The 18,006-nt window shown below is 45.1% G+C and overlaps 1 protein-coding gene across 1 annotated transcript in view; it reads left to right on the plus strand.

Moving 5' to 3' along the window:
- Positions 1-18,006, plus strand: part of col5a2a (collagen, type V, alpha 2a) — a 129,908-nt gene that overhangs the window by 79,816 nt on the left and 32,086 nt on the right. Inside the window, 13 exon segments of the mRNA XM_034186031.1 lie at positions 128-181; positions 390-488; positions 595-648; positions 787-823; positions 826-884; positions 976-1,029; positions 2,057-2,110; positions 2,194-2,247; positions 2,391-2,444; positions 2,580-2,624; positions 2,731-2,829; positions 8,949-8,961; positions 8,964-9,055. Of these exon segments, the coding sequence (XP_034041922.1) occupies positions 128-181; positions 390-488; positions 595-648; positions 787-823; positions 826-884; positions 976-1,029; positions 2,057-2,110; positions 2,194-2,247; positions 2,391-2,444; positions 2,580-2,624; positions 2,731-2,829; positions 8,949-8,961; positions 8,964-9,055 (768 nt within the window).

An 18,006-nucleotide genomic window follows, 5' to 3' on the forward strand; every position in this document is an offset into this window, starting at 1 on the left:
TGCAATTCGTTCTGCTTAATGCTTTGTTCTGTTTTTAATGCCTGTTGACTTACTTATTCAACTAGGTTAAATGCACTTTCTTATTTTTGTGTGACACAAAACACTAATTAATGGTTCTGATTCTCAGGGAGCTCCTGGCAACAGAGGATTTCCTGGTGCTGATGGTTTACCAGGACCTAAGGTATGTGTCATTTTGAGTCCTTGCAGATTTAATGTTGCTACAAATGGGAGCACTGTGTTACAAACAAATAGGGAATGACAAGTTAAAACACTATTGTATTAAATATTAGCAGGATGTGCCATTTATTTCTTCTTGCATATGTGTTCTGTTTTTGTCAGGGTCCTTCAGTAATTATTGTCATTTTATGTGTGTGTTCTTTGTCTAAAAGGGGGCTCAAGGAGATCGTGGAATATCAGGGCCACCAGGACCAAAGGGTTCATTAGGAGACCCTGGGCGTACAGGAGAACCTGGTCTACCAGGTGCAAGGGTAACACTGAAGACCTTGGCATTCCACTGTTGAGCACAATAGTTATTTGTTAATTTTTTGCTCCCCTAACCTCTTTTATTGAGCATCTCAATCTCCTTTCTTAAGGGGTCTTACCGGCACACCTGGAATCCAGGGGGCAGAGGGCAAGCCAGGCCCGTTGGTAGGTTAAAGTGTACATTTATAACATTTTTAGTGACATGGAGTTACTTATGGTCCATAATTGCAAGTTAACTGTCAAGTTTTGCAAAACGAAAGGGAATACTTAAGTCAAAACATTAATTGTTTGTTTTTTCTAAAGGGAGCACCTGGTGAAGATGGTCGTCCAGGACCAGCAGGCCCATTGGAAACAGGGGACCTCCAGGAACTATGGGATTGCCTGGCCCCAAGGGTTTCAATGTAAGGTTTCAGTCATATAGAACTTGATTTTCTGGTGAAATTAATTCATCAACTTTTCAAATTTTAATTCAACCTTTTTGTCATTCTAAAGGGTGATCCAGGAAAGACAGGTGAACAAGGATCAGCAGGAGTTCCAGGTCAAAGAGTGAGTACTGTTTGTTTTACTCTTAGTTTAGGATATGAAAAAATCTCCCAAATCAAACGCAGGCAACAGATTATACACACATTCCAAAGATGCCACTGACAGAAATGTTCCAATCATTTGTTTTTTGATTGCCATTTGTTCACCATATTTAAAACAAAATGAAAAAAGAGAGCAACACAGAAATAAAAACAGAGTTTGGGATCATTGCATGAAAGTATAGATTTGGCCATAGTCTCTTTGAAAATCAACAATGCCTTTGTTGATACCAATGTCAAGCACACAACAGTGGCCTCCTATGGTCACCGAGACCCTGTGATTAGTGCTACAGGCTCAACACTGGGTTCCATTATTTACTCACCATGCCATCAATGTGGGCGTGTTTGACTTTGTTTATATTATGTTCATTTTCCATCTTAAAATTTGCCAACATGGCTCAGAATAGGTGATTGCCTGATATTCACCTTTATCTATCAGAATTTTAAAATTTCAGAGTTGAATATGTAGTCATTTTCCAGAGTTACTGACAGATGCACTTAGTGACTGACTCAGTAACCAGTGCCATTAACCTATGCATGTCCTGCTTATCAGATGGCTCTGCTCCCTAAAAAAGAAACAAAATCATGAAAAAACTGTATGGTTATAAAGTTTTTTTTTTTTTTTAAGTATTTTCTTTATCTAAGAGTGAAATTAGAAAAGGCAATGAATTTGAGAGAGAGAGAAGTGCATGGTAAGTGCAGGTTAGGCCTGTTAGGGTTGTTAGAGATGTTACGAGAGGAGATACTCTCGGAATAGTCAAGTTTTAAAGAGCTTCTTCAAAGTAGAGAGGGCACCCCTGCTCTGATAGCATGTGGTAATTCTCATTCACCTTTGGGGGGCCACAAATTTGAATAGTCTGGATTGTCTTGTGTGTACGTTTGTGAGTGTCAAACGGCACACTTTGGTGGAGTGCTGCGGTCGAGTGGTAGCATAATCACTTTCTTACAGCATGTCAAATGGACACAATGTTGAATGTCAATTTTCTTCTCAGGGACCTCCTGGGAAAGACGGAGAAGTTGGTCCTGCTGGCCCTCCTGGTCCACTTGTAAGTGATTTCTCAGTTCTTCCATGAACTACAAATTACAATTCACTACCATCAGACATGACCCTAAATGTTTTCTGACAAAGGGTGTTGCAGGAGACCGAGGTGAACAGGGGCCTCCAGGAGTAAATGGATTCCAGGTATGTAATGCTACTGTTGGCAGAGAGTAAAACATATAGTACCAAATAAGTAGATATGAGACAATGTGGTGGAGAAGAGATGTTCCAAAATGTGCTTCAAATGTGGTCTGATCTTCATGTGGATTATGACTTTCTGTTTTTAGGGCTTGCCTGGAAATCAAGGACCTCCTGGAGAACCTGGAAAACCAGGTGATCAAGTGAGTGTGATAACGGTTATAAATTCTGGTCTCAACTCTCATTTTCAACTCTTCTTACATCATTAAAGGTTTTTTGTTTACCTGTATCTCGATTTCTGACACGACATGATTAATACCACTGTTTGTTTGATTAAGGGTATTCCTGGAGAGCTTGGTGCTGTGGGTCAAATTGGACCAAGAGTAAGTAGACTTTACCCCACCTGGTCCAGTGAATATTTTATTTGCTTACAGTGAATAAGGAGCCAGAAAGCCTAAAACTGAAAGTGACTTTCTGTTTATTCTCTAGGGAGAGCGTGGAAATCCTGGAGAAAGAGGAGAACTTGGACCAACTGGTCTACAGGGACCCAAGGGAATCCCTGGTGCACCAGGTCCAGATGGTCCAAAGGTACTTTTCAGTAGCATCAGATCTATGAAAGCAAAATATTATTTGTGAGAAGTTTAAAAGGGAATACCACTGTTGGGGAAACTGTTGTGAAAGTGTTGGAACACGGACCCACAACAGGGGGCGCAAATGAACGGACAATGGAGGAAGTCAAATAGCACTTTTACTGTTGTGAAATAAGCACGACAGATCACAATAGAAAATAATAGTCAATTCACAAAGATATCATGTGGGCAGGCTCGAAGATAGACGTCTGTCCAAAGCAGAACCGGAACCACACGATTTCCTCCGCCACCGACCCCGGGGATACTGGAGCCGCCAAGTCCCGAACTCCCAGGTGGCCACTGCCTCCGCTTGTCGGATCTGGTACTGCTGGCGAGGAACAAAAACAGTTAGATGTGGGTGCGTTTGCACCCAGCAACACGGATGGTGAAAAAAACCACCTCCACCTCTTGTCAGGAAAATGTGAGTACTTATCAAAAAGGGTTCAGTACAGTCTCCAGCTGCAAGTACTCAACAACCACTGTCAAAACACAAGCAACAAAGTCACTGTCTGAAAGACAACACAACGGCTGAGTTCGTTACCTCCTCGGTAGAACGATATCTCGGCAAAGAGGTGGAGATGACGTCTTGCTGATATACCGATGCAGATCAGATGAGTGGTGACAGCTGTCACCCCGGCTGCTCCTGTGAGGCGGCAGCGCCCTCTGGTGCCTGGAGCCCGTACTCCAGGCAGGGTGCCCTCTGGTGGTGGTGGGCCAGCAGTACCTCCTCTTCAGCGGCCCACACAACAGGACTCCCCCCTCAACGGGCGCCTCCTGGCGCCCGACCAGGCTTGTCCGGGTGGCGGCGGTAGAAATCGGCCAGGAGGGCCGGGTCCAGGATGAAGCTCCTCTTCACCCAGGAGCGTTCTTCGGGTCCGTACCCCTCCCAGTCCACCAAATACTGGAAGCCCCGGCCCATCCTACGGACATCTACGAGCCGGCACACAGTCCAAGCCGGCTCGCTATCGATGATCCGGGCAGGAGGTGGTGCCGGACCCGGAGTATAGAGGGGTGAGGAGTGATGTGGCTTAATCTGGGACACATGGAAAACGGGATGGATCCGTAGTGAGGCCGGAAGCTGAAGCCTCACCGCGGCTGGACTGATGACCTTGAGGATTTTAAATGGGCCGATGTACCGATCCTGCAGTTTTGGAGAGACCACTTGGAGGGGGATGTCCTTTGTTGACAGCCACACTTCCTGCCCTGGCCGATACGCAGGGGCCGGGATCCGCCGACGGTCTGCATGGGCTTTCGTCCTCATCCGGGCCCTCAGGAAGCAGAACGGGCGGCACGCCACACCCGACGGCACTTCCGTAGGTGGGCCTGGACCGAGGGCACACCGACCTCTCCCTCAACCACCGGAAACAAGGGAGGCTGGTACCCCAGACACACCTCAAAAGGGGAGAGGCCGGTGGCTGACGACACCTGGCTGTTATGGGCATACTCGATCCAGGCCAAATGGGTACTCCAGGCCGCCGGGTGCGCGGCCGTCACGCAACGCAGGGCCTGTTCCACCTCCTGATTGGCCCGTTCTGCTTGCCCGTTGGTCTGGGGATGGTACCCGGATGAGAGACTCACCGTGGCCCCCAGTTCCCGGCAGAAGCTCCTCCAGACTTGCGAGGAGAACTGGGGACCACGATCGGAGACAATGTCTGTTGGAATCCCATGCAGCCGGACGACGTGGTGGACCAGGAGGTCCGCTGTCTCCTGGGCCGTCGGGAGCTTCAGGAGGGCCACGAAGTGGGCCGCCTTGGAGAATCGGTCCACTATCGTGAGGATGGTGGTGTTGCCCTGGGACGGTGGGAGGCCCGTGACAAAATCCAGGCCGATGTGGGACCAGGGGCGATGAGGCACGGGCAGCGGCTGGAGCAGTCCCGAAGCCCTGCGATGATCAGCCTTGCCCCTGGCGCAGGTGGTTCAGGCCTGGATATAGTCCCGGACGTCGGCCTCTAGGGACGCCCACCAGAAGCGCTGCCGGACAACTGCCACGGTTCTTCGCACCCCTGGATGACAGGAGAGCTTGGAGCCGTGACAGAAGTCCAGGACTGCAGCCCTAGCCTCTGGTGGGACGTAGAGTCTGTTCTTCGGTCCAGTTCCGGGGTCCGGGCTTCGTGCCAGGGCCTCCCGGACGGTTCTCTCTACGTCCCAGGTGAGGGTGGCCACGATAGTGGACTCCGGGATGATGGGGTCCGGTGGATCCGACAACTCCGTTTTGACTTCATCTTCATGTACCCGGGACAAGGCATCCGATCTCTGGTTTTTGGTCCCGGGATGGTAGGTGATCCGGAAGTCAAAACGGCCGAAGAACAGTGACCAGCGGGCTTGCCTGGGGTTCAGCCGCTTGGCGGTCCTGATATACTCCAGGTTCCGGTGGTCAGTGAAAACCGTGAATGGCACGGACGTTCCCTCCAACAGATGTCTCCACTCTTCTAGAGCCTCTTCACACCGCAAGGAGTTCTCGATTGCCGACGTCATAGTTCCGTTCGGCCGGGGTCAACCTGCGGGAAAAATAGTCACACGGGTGAAGGACCTTATCGGTCCTCCCGCTCTGGGAAAGCACAGCTCCTATCCCTGAGTCCGAGGCGTCCACTTCAACCACTAACTGGCGACTAGGATCGGGCTGCACCAGAACGGGTGCAGACGAGAAGCGCCGTTTCAAACTCCTTGAACGCGGCATCGCAACGATCCGACCAGGTGAAGGGGACTTTTGGTGAGGTCAGGGCTGTCAGGGGGCTAACTACCTGACTGTAGCCCTTAATGAACCTCCTGTAGAAATTAGCAAAGCCGAGGAACTGTTGCAGCTTCCTACGGCTGGTGGGTTGGGGCCAGTCTCTCACCGCCGCGACCTTGGCCGGATCAGGAGCGACAGAGTTAGGGGAGATGATAAACCCCAGGAAGGACAAAGAAGTGCGGTGGAACTCGCACTTCTCGCCCTTCACAAACAGTCGGTTCTCCAACAACCGCTGCAGGACCTGACGTACATGCCGGACATGGGTCTCAGGATCTGGAGAAAAGATGAGTATATCGTCCAGATATATGAAGATGAATTGGTGCAGGAAATCCCGCAAGACATCATTAACTAATGCTTGGAACGTCACGGGGGCGTTTGTAAGACCGAACGGCATGACCAGGTACTCAAAGTGACCTAAGGGGGTGTTAAATGCCGTCTTCCACTCGTCTCCCTTCCGGATCCGAACCAGGTGATACGCATTTCTAAGATCTAGCTTGGTGAATATTTGGGCTCCATGCAGGGGCGTGAACACTGAATCCAACAAGGGCAATGGGTATCGGTTACGAACCGTGATTTCGTTCAGCCACCTGTAATCAATGCATGGACGTAGTCCGCCATCCTTTTTCCCCACAAAAAAGAAACCTGCACCCATCGGGGAGGTGGAATTCCGGATCAACCCGGCAGCTAATGAGTCCCGGATGTAGGTCTCCATTGATTCGCGCTCAGGTCGTGAGAGGTTGTACAGCCTGCTGGACGGAAACTCAACACCTGGAACCAAATCAATGGCACAATCGTACGGGCGGTGCGGGGGAAGGGTGAGCGCCAGATCCTTGCTGAACATGTCCACGAGGTCATGGTACTCCACCGGCACTGTCCCGAGATTGGGCGGGACTCTGACCTCCTCCTTAGCCTGGGAACCGGGAGGAACCGAGGAACCTAAACATACCCGATGGCAGGTCTCGCTCCACTGAACCACTACCCCGGACGGCCAATCGATCCAGGAATTGTGTTTTAACATCCAGGGGAACCCGAGAATCACGCGGGAGGTGGCAGGAGTCACAAAAAACTCGATCTCCTCCCGGTGGTTTCCTGACACCACCAGAGTTACTGGTGGTGTCTTATGTGTGATCAAAGGGAGTAGGGAGCCATCTAGTGCCCGTACTTGCACAGGTGAAGTAAGTGCCACCAGAGGGAGCCCTGCCTCCCTAGCCCATTTGCTGTCTAGCAAATTCCCTTCAGAGCCCGTGTCCACCAGTGCTGGGGCCTGAAGGGTTAAATCCTCATAAAGGATTGTAACCGGGAGTCATGTGGCAATATGGGTGTGTCCCACGTGAATGTCTTGGCCCACCCCTAGCCCAGTTTCTAGGGGCGGGCGTTGGTGTTTAACCGCTCGGGGCAGTCCCTCACCTGATGCTCTATCGAGCCACAAACAAAGCACGCTCCGCGGACCAACCTCCTCTGTCTATCCGGGGGTCTAAATGTGGCCCTGCTCGTGTCCATAGCTTCATCAGCAGGGGGAGCTGTAACCACACGGAGCGTAGAGGCCGTGGAGCGTGGGAGGGCGGAGGCTCGGTCGGAGCTGGAAGGGAGAGGGACGGCGCGTGCCCGGCCACGCCCTTCGTCTCGTTCCCGACGGCGTTCTTCTAACCGATTGTCTAATCGTATAACCAGATCAATAAGCCCATCTAAGTCCCGCGGTTCGTCCTTAGCCACCAGGTGCTCCTTTTAGGACCAACGACAGTCCGTTTACGAAGGTGGCACGGAGGGCAGTGCTATTCCAGCCGGACCTCGCAGCCGCGATGCGGAAGTCGACTGCATAAGCTGCTGCGCTCCGGCGCCCCTGTCTCATTGACAGTAGCATGGCTGAAGCGGTCTCTCCTCTGTTGTGAAAGTGTTGGAACACGGACCCACAACAGGGGGCGCAAATGAACGGACAATGGAGGAAGTCAAATAGCAACTTTTACTGTTGTGAAATAGCACAACAGCACGACAGATCACAATAGAAATAATAAAGTCAATTCACAAAGGTGTCATGTGGGCAGTGCTCGAAGATAGAAGACGTCTGTCCAAAGCAGAACCGGAACCACACGATTTCCTCCGCCACCGAACCCGGGGATACTGGAGCCGCCAGTCCCGAACTCCCAGGTGGCCACTGCCTCCGCTTGTCGGATCTGGTACTGCTGGCGAGGAACAAAAACAGTTAGATGTGGGTGCATTTGCACCCAGCAACACGGATGGTGAAAAAAAAACCACCTCCACCTCTTGTCAGGAAAATGTGAGTACTTATCAAAAAGGGTTCAGTACAGTCTCCAGCTGCAAGTACTCACCAACCACTGTCAAAACACAAGCAACAAAGTCACTGTCTGAAAGACAACACAAACGGCTGAGTTCGTTACCTCCTCGGTAGAACGATATCTCGGCAAAGAGGTGGAGATGACATCTTGCTGATATACCGATGCAGATCAGATGAGTGGTGACAGCTGTCATAGGTGATAAGTGTCAGCTGTCACCCCGGCTGCTCCTGTGAGGCGGCAGCGCCCTCTGGTGCTGGAGCCCGCACTCCAGGCAGGGTGCCCTCTGGTGGTGGTGGGCCGCAGTACCCTCCTCTTCAGCGGCCCACACAACAGAAACGGGAGTTCAGTGTCCTGAAACAATATACATTTCTGCTGATTTTGTTTATTTATTTCTTATATGAGCATCTCACTGTAGTCTGTTTAGCTTGGTTCAGATTTTTTTCAAAAACAAAGATGAATTCAGGGACATTCAGTCCTTTTGTTCTTCTGTAAGGGGGATGGATGGTACATGGGGTTGCCAACGGACTCCTTTATCTGTGTGTTCACTTAGGAACTGAAATATTATCCCTCCAATAATTGAAAAATCCACACAAGTTGGGCAGTGATAATGGATCAGTCCTACATAATTACACCTGGATCCAATGCCAAATGTTTTATATGTTTATTTACTTGTGAGCGGTGGGGCTATTTTTAACCTCTGTCTTCAGTGCTTCACATAATTCTAAAATAAACAAGAGCAGCTGACCAGTTTATATCTAGGGTTTTGGCTTTTTGGTTTTAAAGCCTTTGTTACTTTGTAGACATAATGCCATTTACATCATTTTGGCTTCTGTCTCTGAAATAAAAAGGACATTCCCTCACAAATGTTGGCATTAAATGGTCCAAATCTATTGACCCACCTGGGCCTGGTGGGTCAGAAATTATACTTCTCATTAACTGTTAAGTACAATTAGCTTCCCTGCTAAGCCAAAACAGGGCTATTGGGATGGCCATAGTTTTTGTCTGTCTGTCTGTCTGTGCTAACCAGGCTAACAATGTACATTGTCCCTCTAGGGAAGTCCAGGTCCCCTGGTGCACTCGGTGATGTAGGTCCTCCTGGTCTTCAGGGAATGCCGGGAGAGAGGGGAATCTCTGGGCCACCTGGGCCTAAAGGTGACAGAGTAAGTTTCAAATTGTCACACATTCTTTTCTTTACATGCCTTTAATGTAATTGTTAGATACTAGTGCAGTGCCTGTAGGACGTTTGTATTCCTATAGAAAATTGGGAACTTAAGTAGATTTTTCATGGATGTCGTATGAGGCTGTGCTTGAAGGTGGGATGTACAAAGAGGTGCACTGACTCTTATATAGTTTAAATACACAAAGTGTACGTTGTCAAATCTTGGTTAACAATGAGATACAAAGAGACACGCAAATACAATTATTTAAGAAAAAGATTGACATTCAACAAACATGGGTCAGACATATATACACACAAAGAGATATAGGAAGGAATAAACACAGTTAGTGTACAGAAGCACAAACATATAGATGTGAATACAGTAGCTGATAATGTGAGTCAGGGACATTTAGGTTTGTTGTGAAATGTGTGGATTTATATGTGAGCCACATGTGACCCAATGACTTATGGGCCTTTCACACTGAAAGCATCAGAAGCGTCAAAAAAGCATTATTTTCTATGAGACGCGTTGCTTTTTAGAGGCGTCAGAAGCGTCGCGTCAAAAGCCGAGCTAAACCGACGCTTCTGATGGGAGCGTGCATTGCCGCTTGTTGGCAGGCTGACGTGGTCAAAGTTCAACCCAATCCAACTTTCGATGCTCTGAGCTGTGACGTACCTTTGTGCTGTCCAATAGGAATGACGCGTCGGGCCAAAACGCGTGAAGCAGCAGGACCTTCCTGACCGGGACGACGGTGGGGGATCGAACCCACGCGGCTCGCACCAAAAGACCGTTCCTCTACCAGGTCAGCCAAGGGGGAACTCCCCGTTAGCCAAGCTAGCGGGAACGTCTTTTCAATTGGGACCCGGGACTTTCATCCCGGTACACATCGCCCCACCATTTTTGACTTCGTCCCAAAGTCACAGGTGCATGTTAGCATACTCTGTGACCCACATCCTGTTCGTGACGCCAGATTGAAGCAGCAGGACCTTCGTGGCCGGGACGACGGTGGGGGATCGAACCCACGCGGCTCGCACCAAAAGACCGTTCCTCTACCAGGTCAGCCAAAGGGGAACTCCCCGTTAGCCAAGCTAGCGGGAACGTCTTTTCAATTGGGACCCGGGACTTTCATCCGGCTACACACGGAAGACTAGTGGCAGAAACCACTGATCTGTACAAAACGCGTGACAGGACTGCTCATTTATAGAGCAGTTTTCTGAAGAAAAATCCTTGGAAATGTTTTTGTTGTTTGTTACCTCAAAAATTCTGATTACTGTTAAAAAAAAGTTTAGAACACTTGCAATTAAAATAGCTAAATAAATCAATAAATAGTTCTTTAGAAACCTTTTATCTGTAAATTAAAACCACCTGTTATTTCAGATTAGATAACTTCTTGTTTAACATAAGGAACCTCAGACATTTATTTTTAGACAAATAAAATAACATGGAAATTTGTACATTTTTAAGTCTGGTAGATTATTTGTATCACATTTCAGCCAGAAAAAACAGATACTAAATAAATACAAATGTTTATTATAAATGCAACAGGAAATAATTTAACAATGAATGCAGTGTCATTGTAAAGTAGGATTTCTGTGACATAAACCTCATGATGAATTTTTTTTTAATATTATAGTCATTTCAACTTTTTTCATCAAAATATGTAATTGCCTTTAATGTTGTTATCAGGACAGAGTCATTTCTAAAATATGAATTTGAGCACAATAATGGAGAGCTTCTATCTGTGCAAATGTCTTTTGACTTTGATTCGTGGACATTTTTAACGATCCGTTCATTTATTGTTAAAATATAAAATGAAACATCTTTTTAAAAAAATATAGTATATATATATATATATATATATATATATATATATATATATATATATACGAGGTCTGTGATAAAAGTAACGGACCTTATTATTTTTTTCAAAAACCATATGGATTTGAATCACGTGTGATTACATCAGACATGCTTGAACCCTCGTGGGCATGCGAGAGTTTTTTCATGCCTGTCGGTTACGTCATTCGCCTGTGGGCAGTCTTTGAGTGAGGAGTGGCCCACCCTCTCGTCATTTTTTCATTGTTTATGAATGGCTCAGAGACTGCTGCTTTGTTTGATCAAAATTTTTTTCAAAACTGTAAGGCACAACTGAGTGGACACCGTTCGATAAATTCAGCTGGTTTTCGGTAAAAATTTTAACGGCTGATGAGAGATTTTGGTCTGTAACTGTTGCTTTAAGGACGGCCCACGGCGCCTGACGGCGGCAGCGTCTCGCCGTTTCAAGTTGAAAATTTCCACATTTCAGGCTCTGTTGACCCAGGAAGTCGTCAGAGAACAGAGAACTTGCAGAAGAAGTCGGCATGAGGAGTTCATTCGGACATTCCATTGTTAACGGGCATTTTGTAATGAAAGAACGTGCGGGCAGAGTCGCATGTCGGGCCGGACCCGACCGCGGGGGGTCGCGACAGGAAAAACACCTCCGTTGGAAACCTTAACGGGCAAGTTGGAACATGCCCAAGCTGTTAAACAATTTCTCAGTTACTCACTTGTTGAAAGCCATCAAAAGCCGCCTGAATTTTACAAATGGTTTTCAACACGGAGGTGTATTTCCTGTCGCGGCGCACACAGAGACGGAAACGACTCGGCGAATTTGCGCGCACGTCTTTCATTACAAAATGTCCTTAAACAGTGGAATGTCCGCATAAAGTCCTCATGCCGGCCTCTTCTGAATCTTCTCTGTTCTCTCACGACGTCCTGGGTGAATTAAGCCTTAAATTAGAATGTTTTCAGGTCTAAACAGGCCGGCGACGGCGCCTGGAAACGCTGCGCAACGTCCCGCTCCGTGGGAAGTCCTTACAGCGACAGAAACACCCCATAATCTCTCATCAGCCGTTAAACTTTTCACCGAAAACCAGCTTAATTTCTCCAATAGTGTCCACTCGGATATCCCTCACAAGTCCAGAAAAAATGTTGATAAAGCAACGCGCGCCATCCGCAGCGGCTATTCAGACAAAGAGATTCCGACGGGCGGGGTGGACCACTCCTCACTCAAGGCGTGCCCACAGGCGAATGACGTCACCGACACGCGTGAAAAAACTCACGCATGCACACGAGGGTTCAAGCATGTCTGACGTAAAAACATATGAATCAAATCCATTTATTTTTTGAAAAAAATAAAAAGGACTGCTTTTTTCATCACAGACCTCGTGTGTGTGTGTGTATGTATATATATGTATATATATATATATATATATATATATATATATATATAAAATAGTTGCTGTTGAAAGAGCCTTTTATTTAGAAGCAGGTGATGTTATGCTGGATTCTCGGGACCAGGTGAAGGTCTCTTCTGCAGCTTTGAAGTCTGGTGGTGTTGCTGAAGACACTTTTGTCCTATTTTGAAGAGCAGAGATGTTTTCTTTCGACTGGACTTCGTGGCGTTTGGCTCATCAATGGAAGTTTGTCTGCAGAGCAAATGTTCCTGATTGGGACAAATACAAATATTTCTTTAAATATAAAGAAACACTAAACAGTTTATATATAAAAAAGGAAAAAAAAAAGAAAAAAACAATGAAAAAAAACACCCAAAAAAAAGTTATTTAAAGTTAAGCTTTGTGTTCTTCGAAAAAAGCTGTAGCTTTATTGATAAAATAAAAAAAGACTGACTCATTTACACATTAAAGCATTCACTCAGATCAACTGTGCTAAAAGGCTAAGCTCACGTTAGCCATTCATTAAACCTTCACAGCAGTGCAAATGTCACATTTATTTTATATTCTCACCTCGATAAAGCTGCAGAACTAAACTCCGTTGGGCAAACTGGGACTTCGCATATATCCAAAAAGTGGGAGATTTCGGACTGAGTGGGTTTGCTCCATCACCCCGGCTGCCTGCCTCGGTCTGCCCAGGAATGATGCCTGAAGTCTGGCTTCTCCGTGCGGGTCAGCCCACTGTCGCGGTTCGATCGATATCCCACCAAGTCGTCAGTCCTCCCTCGGTCAGCGTCACTCCAAAAAGTAGCTGGAAAAAAGCTTCTCCCAGCAGGGTGATGGGAGAATCGTTCTACTGCTGTTTTTTAAAGCTTTTTTGTGGTTCAGGCGACGCAAATTCAAGATGGCGATCGCTGAACTTTTTCAGGCTGTGGAAACAGCCAGAGTGTGACGTAGCAATCTCCACCCCTTTGCCGCTTCCGAAGCGAAGCGTCTGGCGTCACGTGTCAGATGCGTCGGATGCGTTAAAGCATTGGTATGCGTTGCATGAAGCTTCCAACGTGTTCAATGTGAAAGGCCCATTACATTCAAACATTTGAGGTAGAAATAATATAAATGTTGATCCAATACAAACATTCAAAAGCCATAGATACAGTAGCATGTAAAATCTAAAACTTCTAAAGCATAAAATGGTGCTTAACGTGTAGAGTTAAAAAAAAAAAAAAAAAAAACATATTTGTCCTTACTTTCACAAAGAGAGTCCAATGTCTTACAGGTAGTTCCTTTTGATTATTCAGAAAACGAACAAAATCAACTTCATGTGGAATCTAGTTTTTGCTTATTATAAAGTGCTTTTCTTTATTTCTTATATTACAAAATTACAAGTAATTTTCCTATTGACAAAGTACATATTTTGGGGAGAGTCCATGGCAAACTCTGTATCGTGGCTTCACTCAGTGAGATCTTGCAGGCAACCCTGGAGTGGACAGGTTGCCAGTTTATTGTAGGCCAACACACATAGACAGACAAACACATACACCCACAACAACAGTTAGGTTAAATCTACACACAAACATGGGGAGAACATACAAACTCCACACAGAAAGAACCTGGGACCGTATCACTGTGAGGCAACAGTACTATTTCAGTTTATTTTCATTTATATATAGCACCAAATTACAACAAAGCTGCCTAATAAAATGTTATTAGTGGAGAAAATGCCAGAATACAGAAAAGCATTATTAGAGGCATTTATTTTCTTTCTTCTTGCTATTTACTGCTTTTGGCTCATATCTACTGGATTTGACAGTATTGGGAACCAAATTTACCAATGAAAACTTTGAGCAATTGATTTAAAGCTGATGTGCACTTACAGACAGGTTGGAAAATCCTGTCACGTATTCTCGAGATATGACATCATCAGATGATTTCCTCGATGGCCTGGGTATGAAAAGTTGGCTTTATATGAAAACTTTGCCATGAAAAAAAATCTATTATAGATATATAATGCCCTGCTCCAGGTCTTCAGTTTGGCTTCTTGGTTTGGTTTCCTGAGCTGGAGTAAAAAGGTTACTCCACAATTAAATTTTGTTAATAAAAAAAGAAACAGTGGCAACTCCATGCTTCACCAATTACATCATGCTCTAGTTTTAGCTCATTTCCTCACCTTCTGATAAACACATGAAATAAATCAATCTGCTGCCTACTTTGATAGTAAATATTTTAATATTCATGAAATTTAAAAAGTAGCTATAGTCGCATTAATTTTGTCAGATGAGACGAGACACATATTTTCTTTGACGGCCATTTTTTGATGATGAAAACAAGACGAGGATAACTATTTTAAAACGCTATGATGAAATTAACATCTATTATTGTTGATGAAAAAAGACAAGGCTAAATGATTTGCATCAAATTAAAACTGAAATAAAATCTCTCCAATTTTGTCTACAAGCTCTTATGCTTTGAAAATGTTTACACAATGTTTTTGACACAAAATTACACAATAGCAATGCAATTCTCTTAATAATGTTTTGGTTTTTAAGCTTTCTGTTGCTGCAATGTTTTAAGGTCTCCAAATAAGATTTAAAATAAGACAGAAAAACAACAAAACTGGGTTTTTGATTAAAAAGCTCCCTCAGAACTCTTCTCTGACCCATGGAGTAGCTCTTCACAAAATTTAATCAAAATCTGCCCTCTGTTGTTTTGGTCGTCTTCTTTTCTTTCTTTGAGTTATTGTGTCAATATAGATTGTGGTGAACAAATGACATCCCCCCTGCCGAGGAATTATTTTAAGATCCTTTAGGCTGAACACAGAAGTGGCACCTTTATCAGAATGTGTTATTGAATTTATTTTTTCTAGCTACAAAATACGTAGACAAGAAAGATAAGAATATGTAGGAAAGACAAGCAGCTTCAACGGTAGAGTGCACGTGATAACATGATACAGAAGTCAGCATGCTGATTGCTTCAGATGTGTGTGATGTGCAACAATCAGCATGTGCACCGATGAAATGAAATACATCATAAACTGTGTAAAAATGCAATTTTTATACACAAAAAATCCAAAACTATTTGTGCACAGATTTTGTTCTAACCTGTTGAAGCCCAAAGATGTGTGCACGAATCACATGGTGATCTGGGGAAAAGAGCAAGTGATAAAAAAAAAAAAAAACAAACAAACAAATAACAACCAAAATAAATTCAGAAATTACCTTGTTAGTCAGATTTCAAACTTGGCATGCCTTGGACTGTATGGCACTTAAGACTCATCATTACTAATTCAAGCTGCCTTCACATTTTCATTTTTAGACTCCCTTGTGTCACTGCGTTATTGTTTTACAGTAGTAATTTCTTGAACAAATGTCTGCAGGGAGGCAAAGCACAGTGCAGGGATACAATTATTTTTTCACACCTTTGCACAGGAAGATGACATCCCACAGCTACCCCAGGTTAACAAGAAAGAAGGGAATTGGCATTGACCTGGTGGAAGTGGATAGACAGCATATAAATGAAAACAACCACTATGGTTCACACGTAGCAGCTGTTTCTTTTTTTTTGACAGCAGCTGTGCGATGTGGTTGCACATGCTCCAGCTGCTCGGTGTGTCGTGCTCACCTGTGCGACCATGCATACCTCACGACAGCAGGTGGAATGTTTCGTGGTTCCCCATTTCATGTTTGGTTCGCGGATTTTCTTCTGGTTTCTGCGTCTTTCGTGTTATGTGTGAAGGTGCCCTAACATGTGTAATGTCAACCCCATCTCATGCCAAGCTCATGATGGCATCATGAAAAGTGATTAATCTATCAGTTTGTGATACTGTCCTGAAAATATAATGCATTTTGTAATGGTATTACAAAATAATTTTGTGATTGTATCATGAAATTTGGGGTGATATGGGAAGCGGGGGGGGGGGGGTGTTGGGGTTATTGTTAAGGTTTAAAATAGTGAAATAAATAAAAAACATGGAATTGGGCAGGAAACAGACCAGTGACAGACACCACTGGTTGAGACTGAGAACTAATTTAAAACATTAAATGAAAATGCTGTTCTTGATTATCACAATTTTAGACAAGCCTATTGCCATAAATCATTTTGATGATCCATTAAATTAGCCAGCAGTTTAATTGATGAGGTGCACTGCTGTGCTTGCTTCGAAAACAGAAAGTTCCTGGTTCAAGAACGCCTGTGCTAATTTTCCATTTATTGTGGCATTGTGTCAGGAAGGCATAAAATCTAGCATAAACCCTTTGTCAAATCAGCAGGCAGATTCATATCACATCTGCTGTGGCGACCCCGAGCAAAGAGGACAAAGCCAAGAAACAGCTGTATAACCAATATCTGAAATGGTTTGTTTACAGATTGGTAAAGAAACAAAATCATCAGTCTTGTGTCATGAATACAGTGCTTTGCTAGTTTAAAATAAAACATGTCAATCTTCACTTCTTCAACCACATCCAGGATATGAGAGGCAACTGAGAAGTTTTGAGCCTGATCCAGAAAAAAGTAGGGCATGGTTCTTCATCCTTTGCATTCTGAGAAACAACTGTTTCTCAACATAACGCCCAGTGAGCCAGAATTTCACACATTCTCCATCAATGGTTTCTCGGAATATAAAATATGGAGAACCATGCCCTACTTTATCTAGGTCAGGCTCAAAACTTCTCAGTCATCCCTTGTACTTTTCTGCTGTAATCTCACAGCAGAAGTGTCCTCTGCTAGGAAATCGTGCAACTTCTTAACTTAACTTCATCCGTCAACTAATTCTTCTTGGGACCCGTCCAGCCTGGTGTTGATCTTTATTACGTCCACCAAGGCCGGTATGACCCGCAGTGCCACGTATAATAATTATTTACATCGCCCATGAAGCTCACATTATTTACGTCGCCCTGAAGCTCTGTGCGCTCCGTGCATTGCGCACCGGAGCTGAAGCTCCATGCGCTCTGTGTGCAAATCTGAATGGGCTGTTATATCCACAATAGACCTTATAGTACAGATATTTATCCATTCCTTCCCATAAGCAACGTAAATAATGTGAACTATCGTTTCCATGAAAACACTGGCAGCTGCCTCTCCTTGCTGCGCATTAAGATGTCATTGCGCACGTCAGGCTCGGAGCCGGACGGATCTCATGTTGTAATAAATGTCCACCTTCTAACTCTGGAGGAGATATCACTTGGAGCTTGTGGCAGGCTGTTACACCATTAATAAACATGCATCTTACCTCCAACAGCGGTCCAGGGGTGTTTCACAGTGCAGACAAGGACATGAAACCGGGACAGCAGCCTGTGGTTATAATCCTCTCACCCAAAAGAAAAAAATAATTCCATGTGATAACCAACCATCGCGGTGCCCAGAGTTGTGTTCTGCTGCTGAAGTGGGCAAACAAGAAAAAAGAAAGTTCCCTGGAAAGTCTCCATCTGAGGGACTGTATGGCCCAACTGCCAGACAACTTTGGAGCGAAGCTGTGCACTTGTGCCAACGTGTGTTTTGATGGTGCTGGTAGACACATAGAATAAATCAATATTGATTGAATGAATGAATTTATTCAGCACACAGACTCAACAAGAACATAAAGCTCATAAATTGGACAGTATGTAAACAGACAAATAATGGCTTTGTTGGTTCATGGTAGGGTTTGTTACTAATCATTCTTATAGCTTTTGTATTAAAACTATTGCCTACAACACATTTAAATAAAGTTGGAACGGGGCAACAAAAGGTTGGGAAAGTTGATGA

Source organism: Thalassophryne amazonica, chromosome 14, assembly GCF_902500255.1.
Source record: "Thalassophryne amazonica chromosome 14, fThaAma1.1, whole genome shotgun sequence".
Taxonomy (NCBI): Eukaryota; Metazoa; Chordata; class Actinopteri; order Batrachoidiformes; family Batrachoididae; genus Thalassophryne; species Thalassophryne amazonica.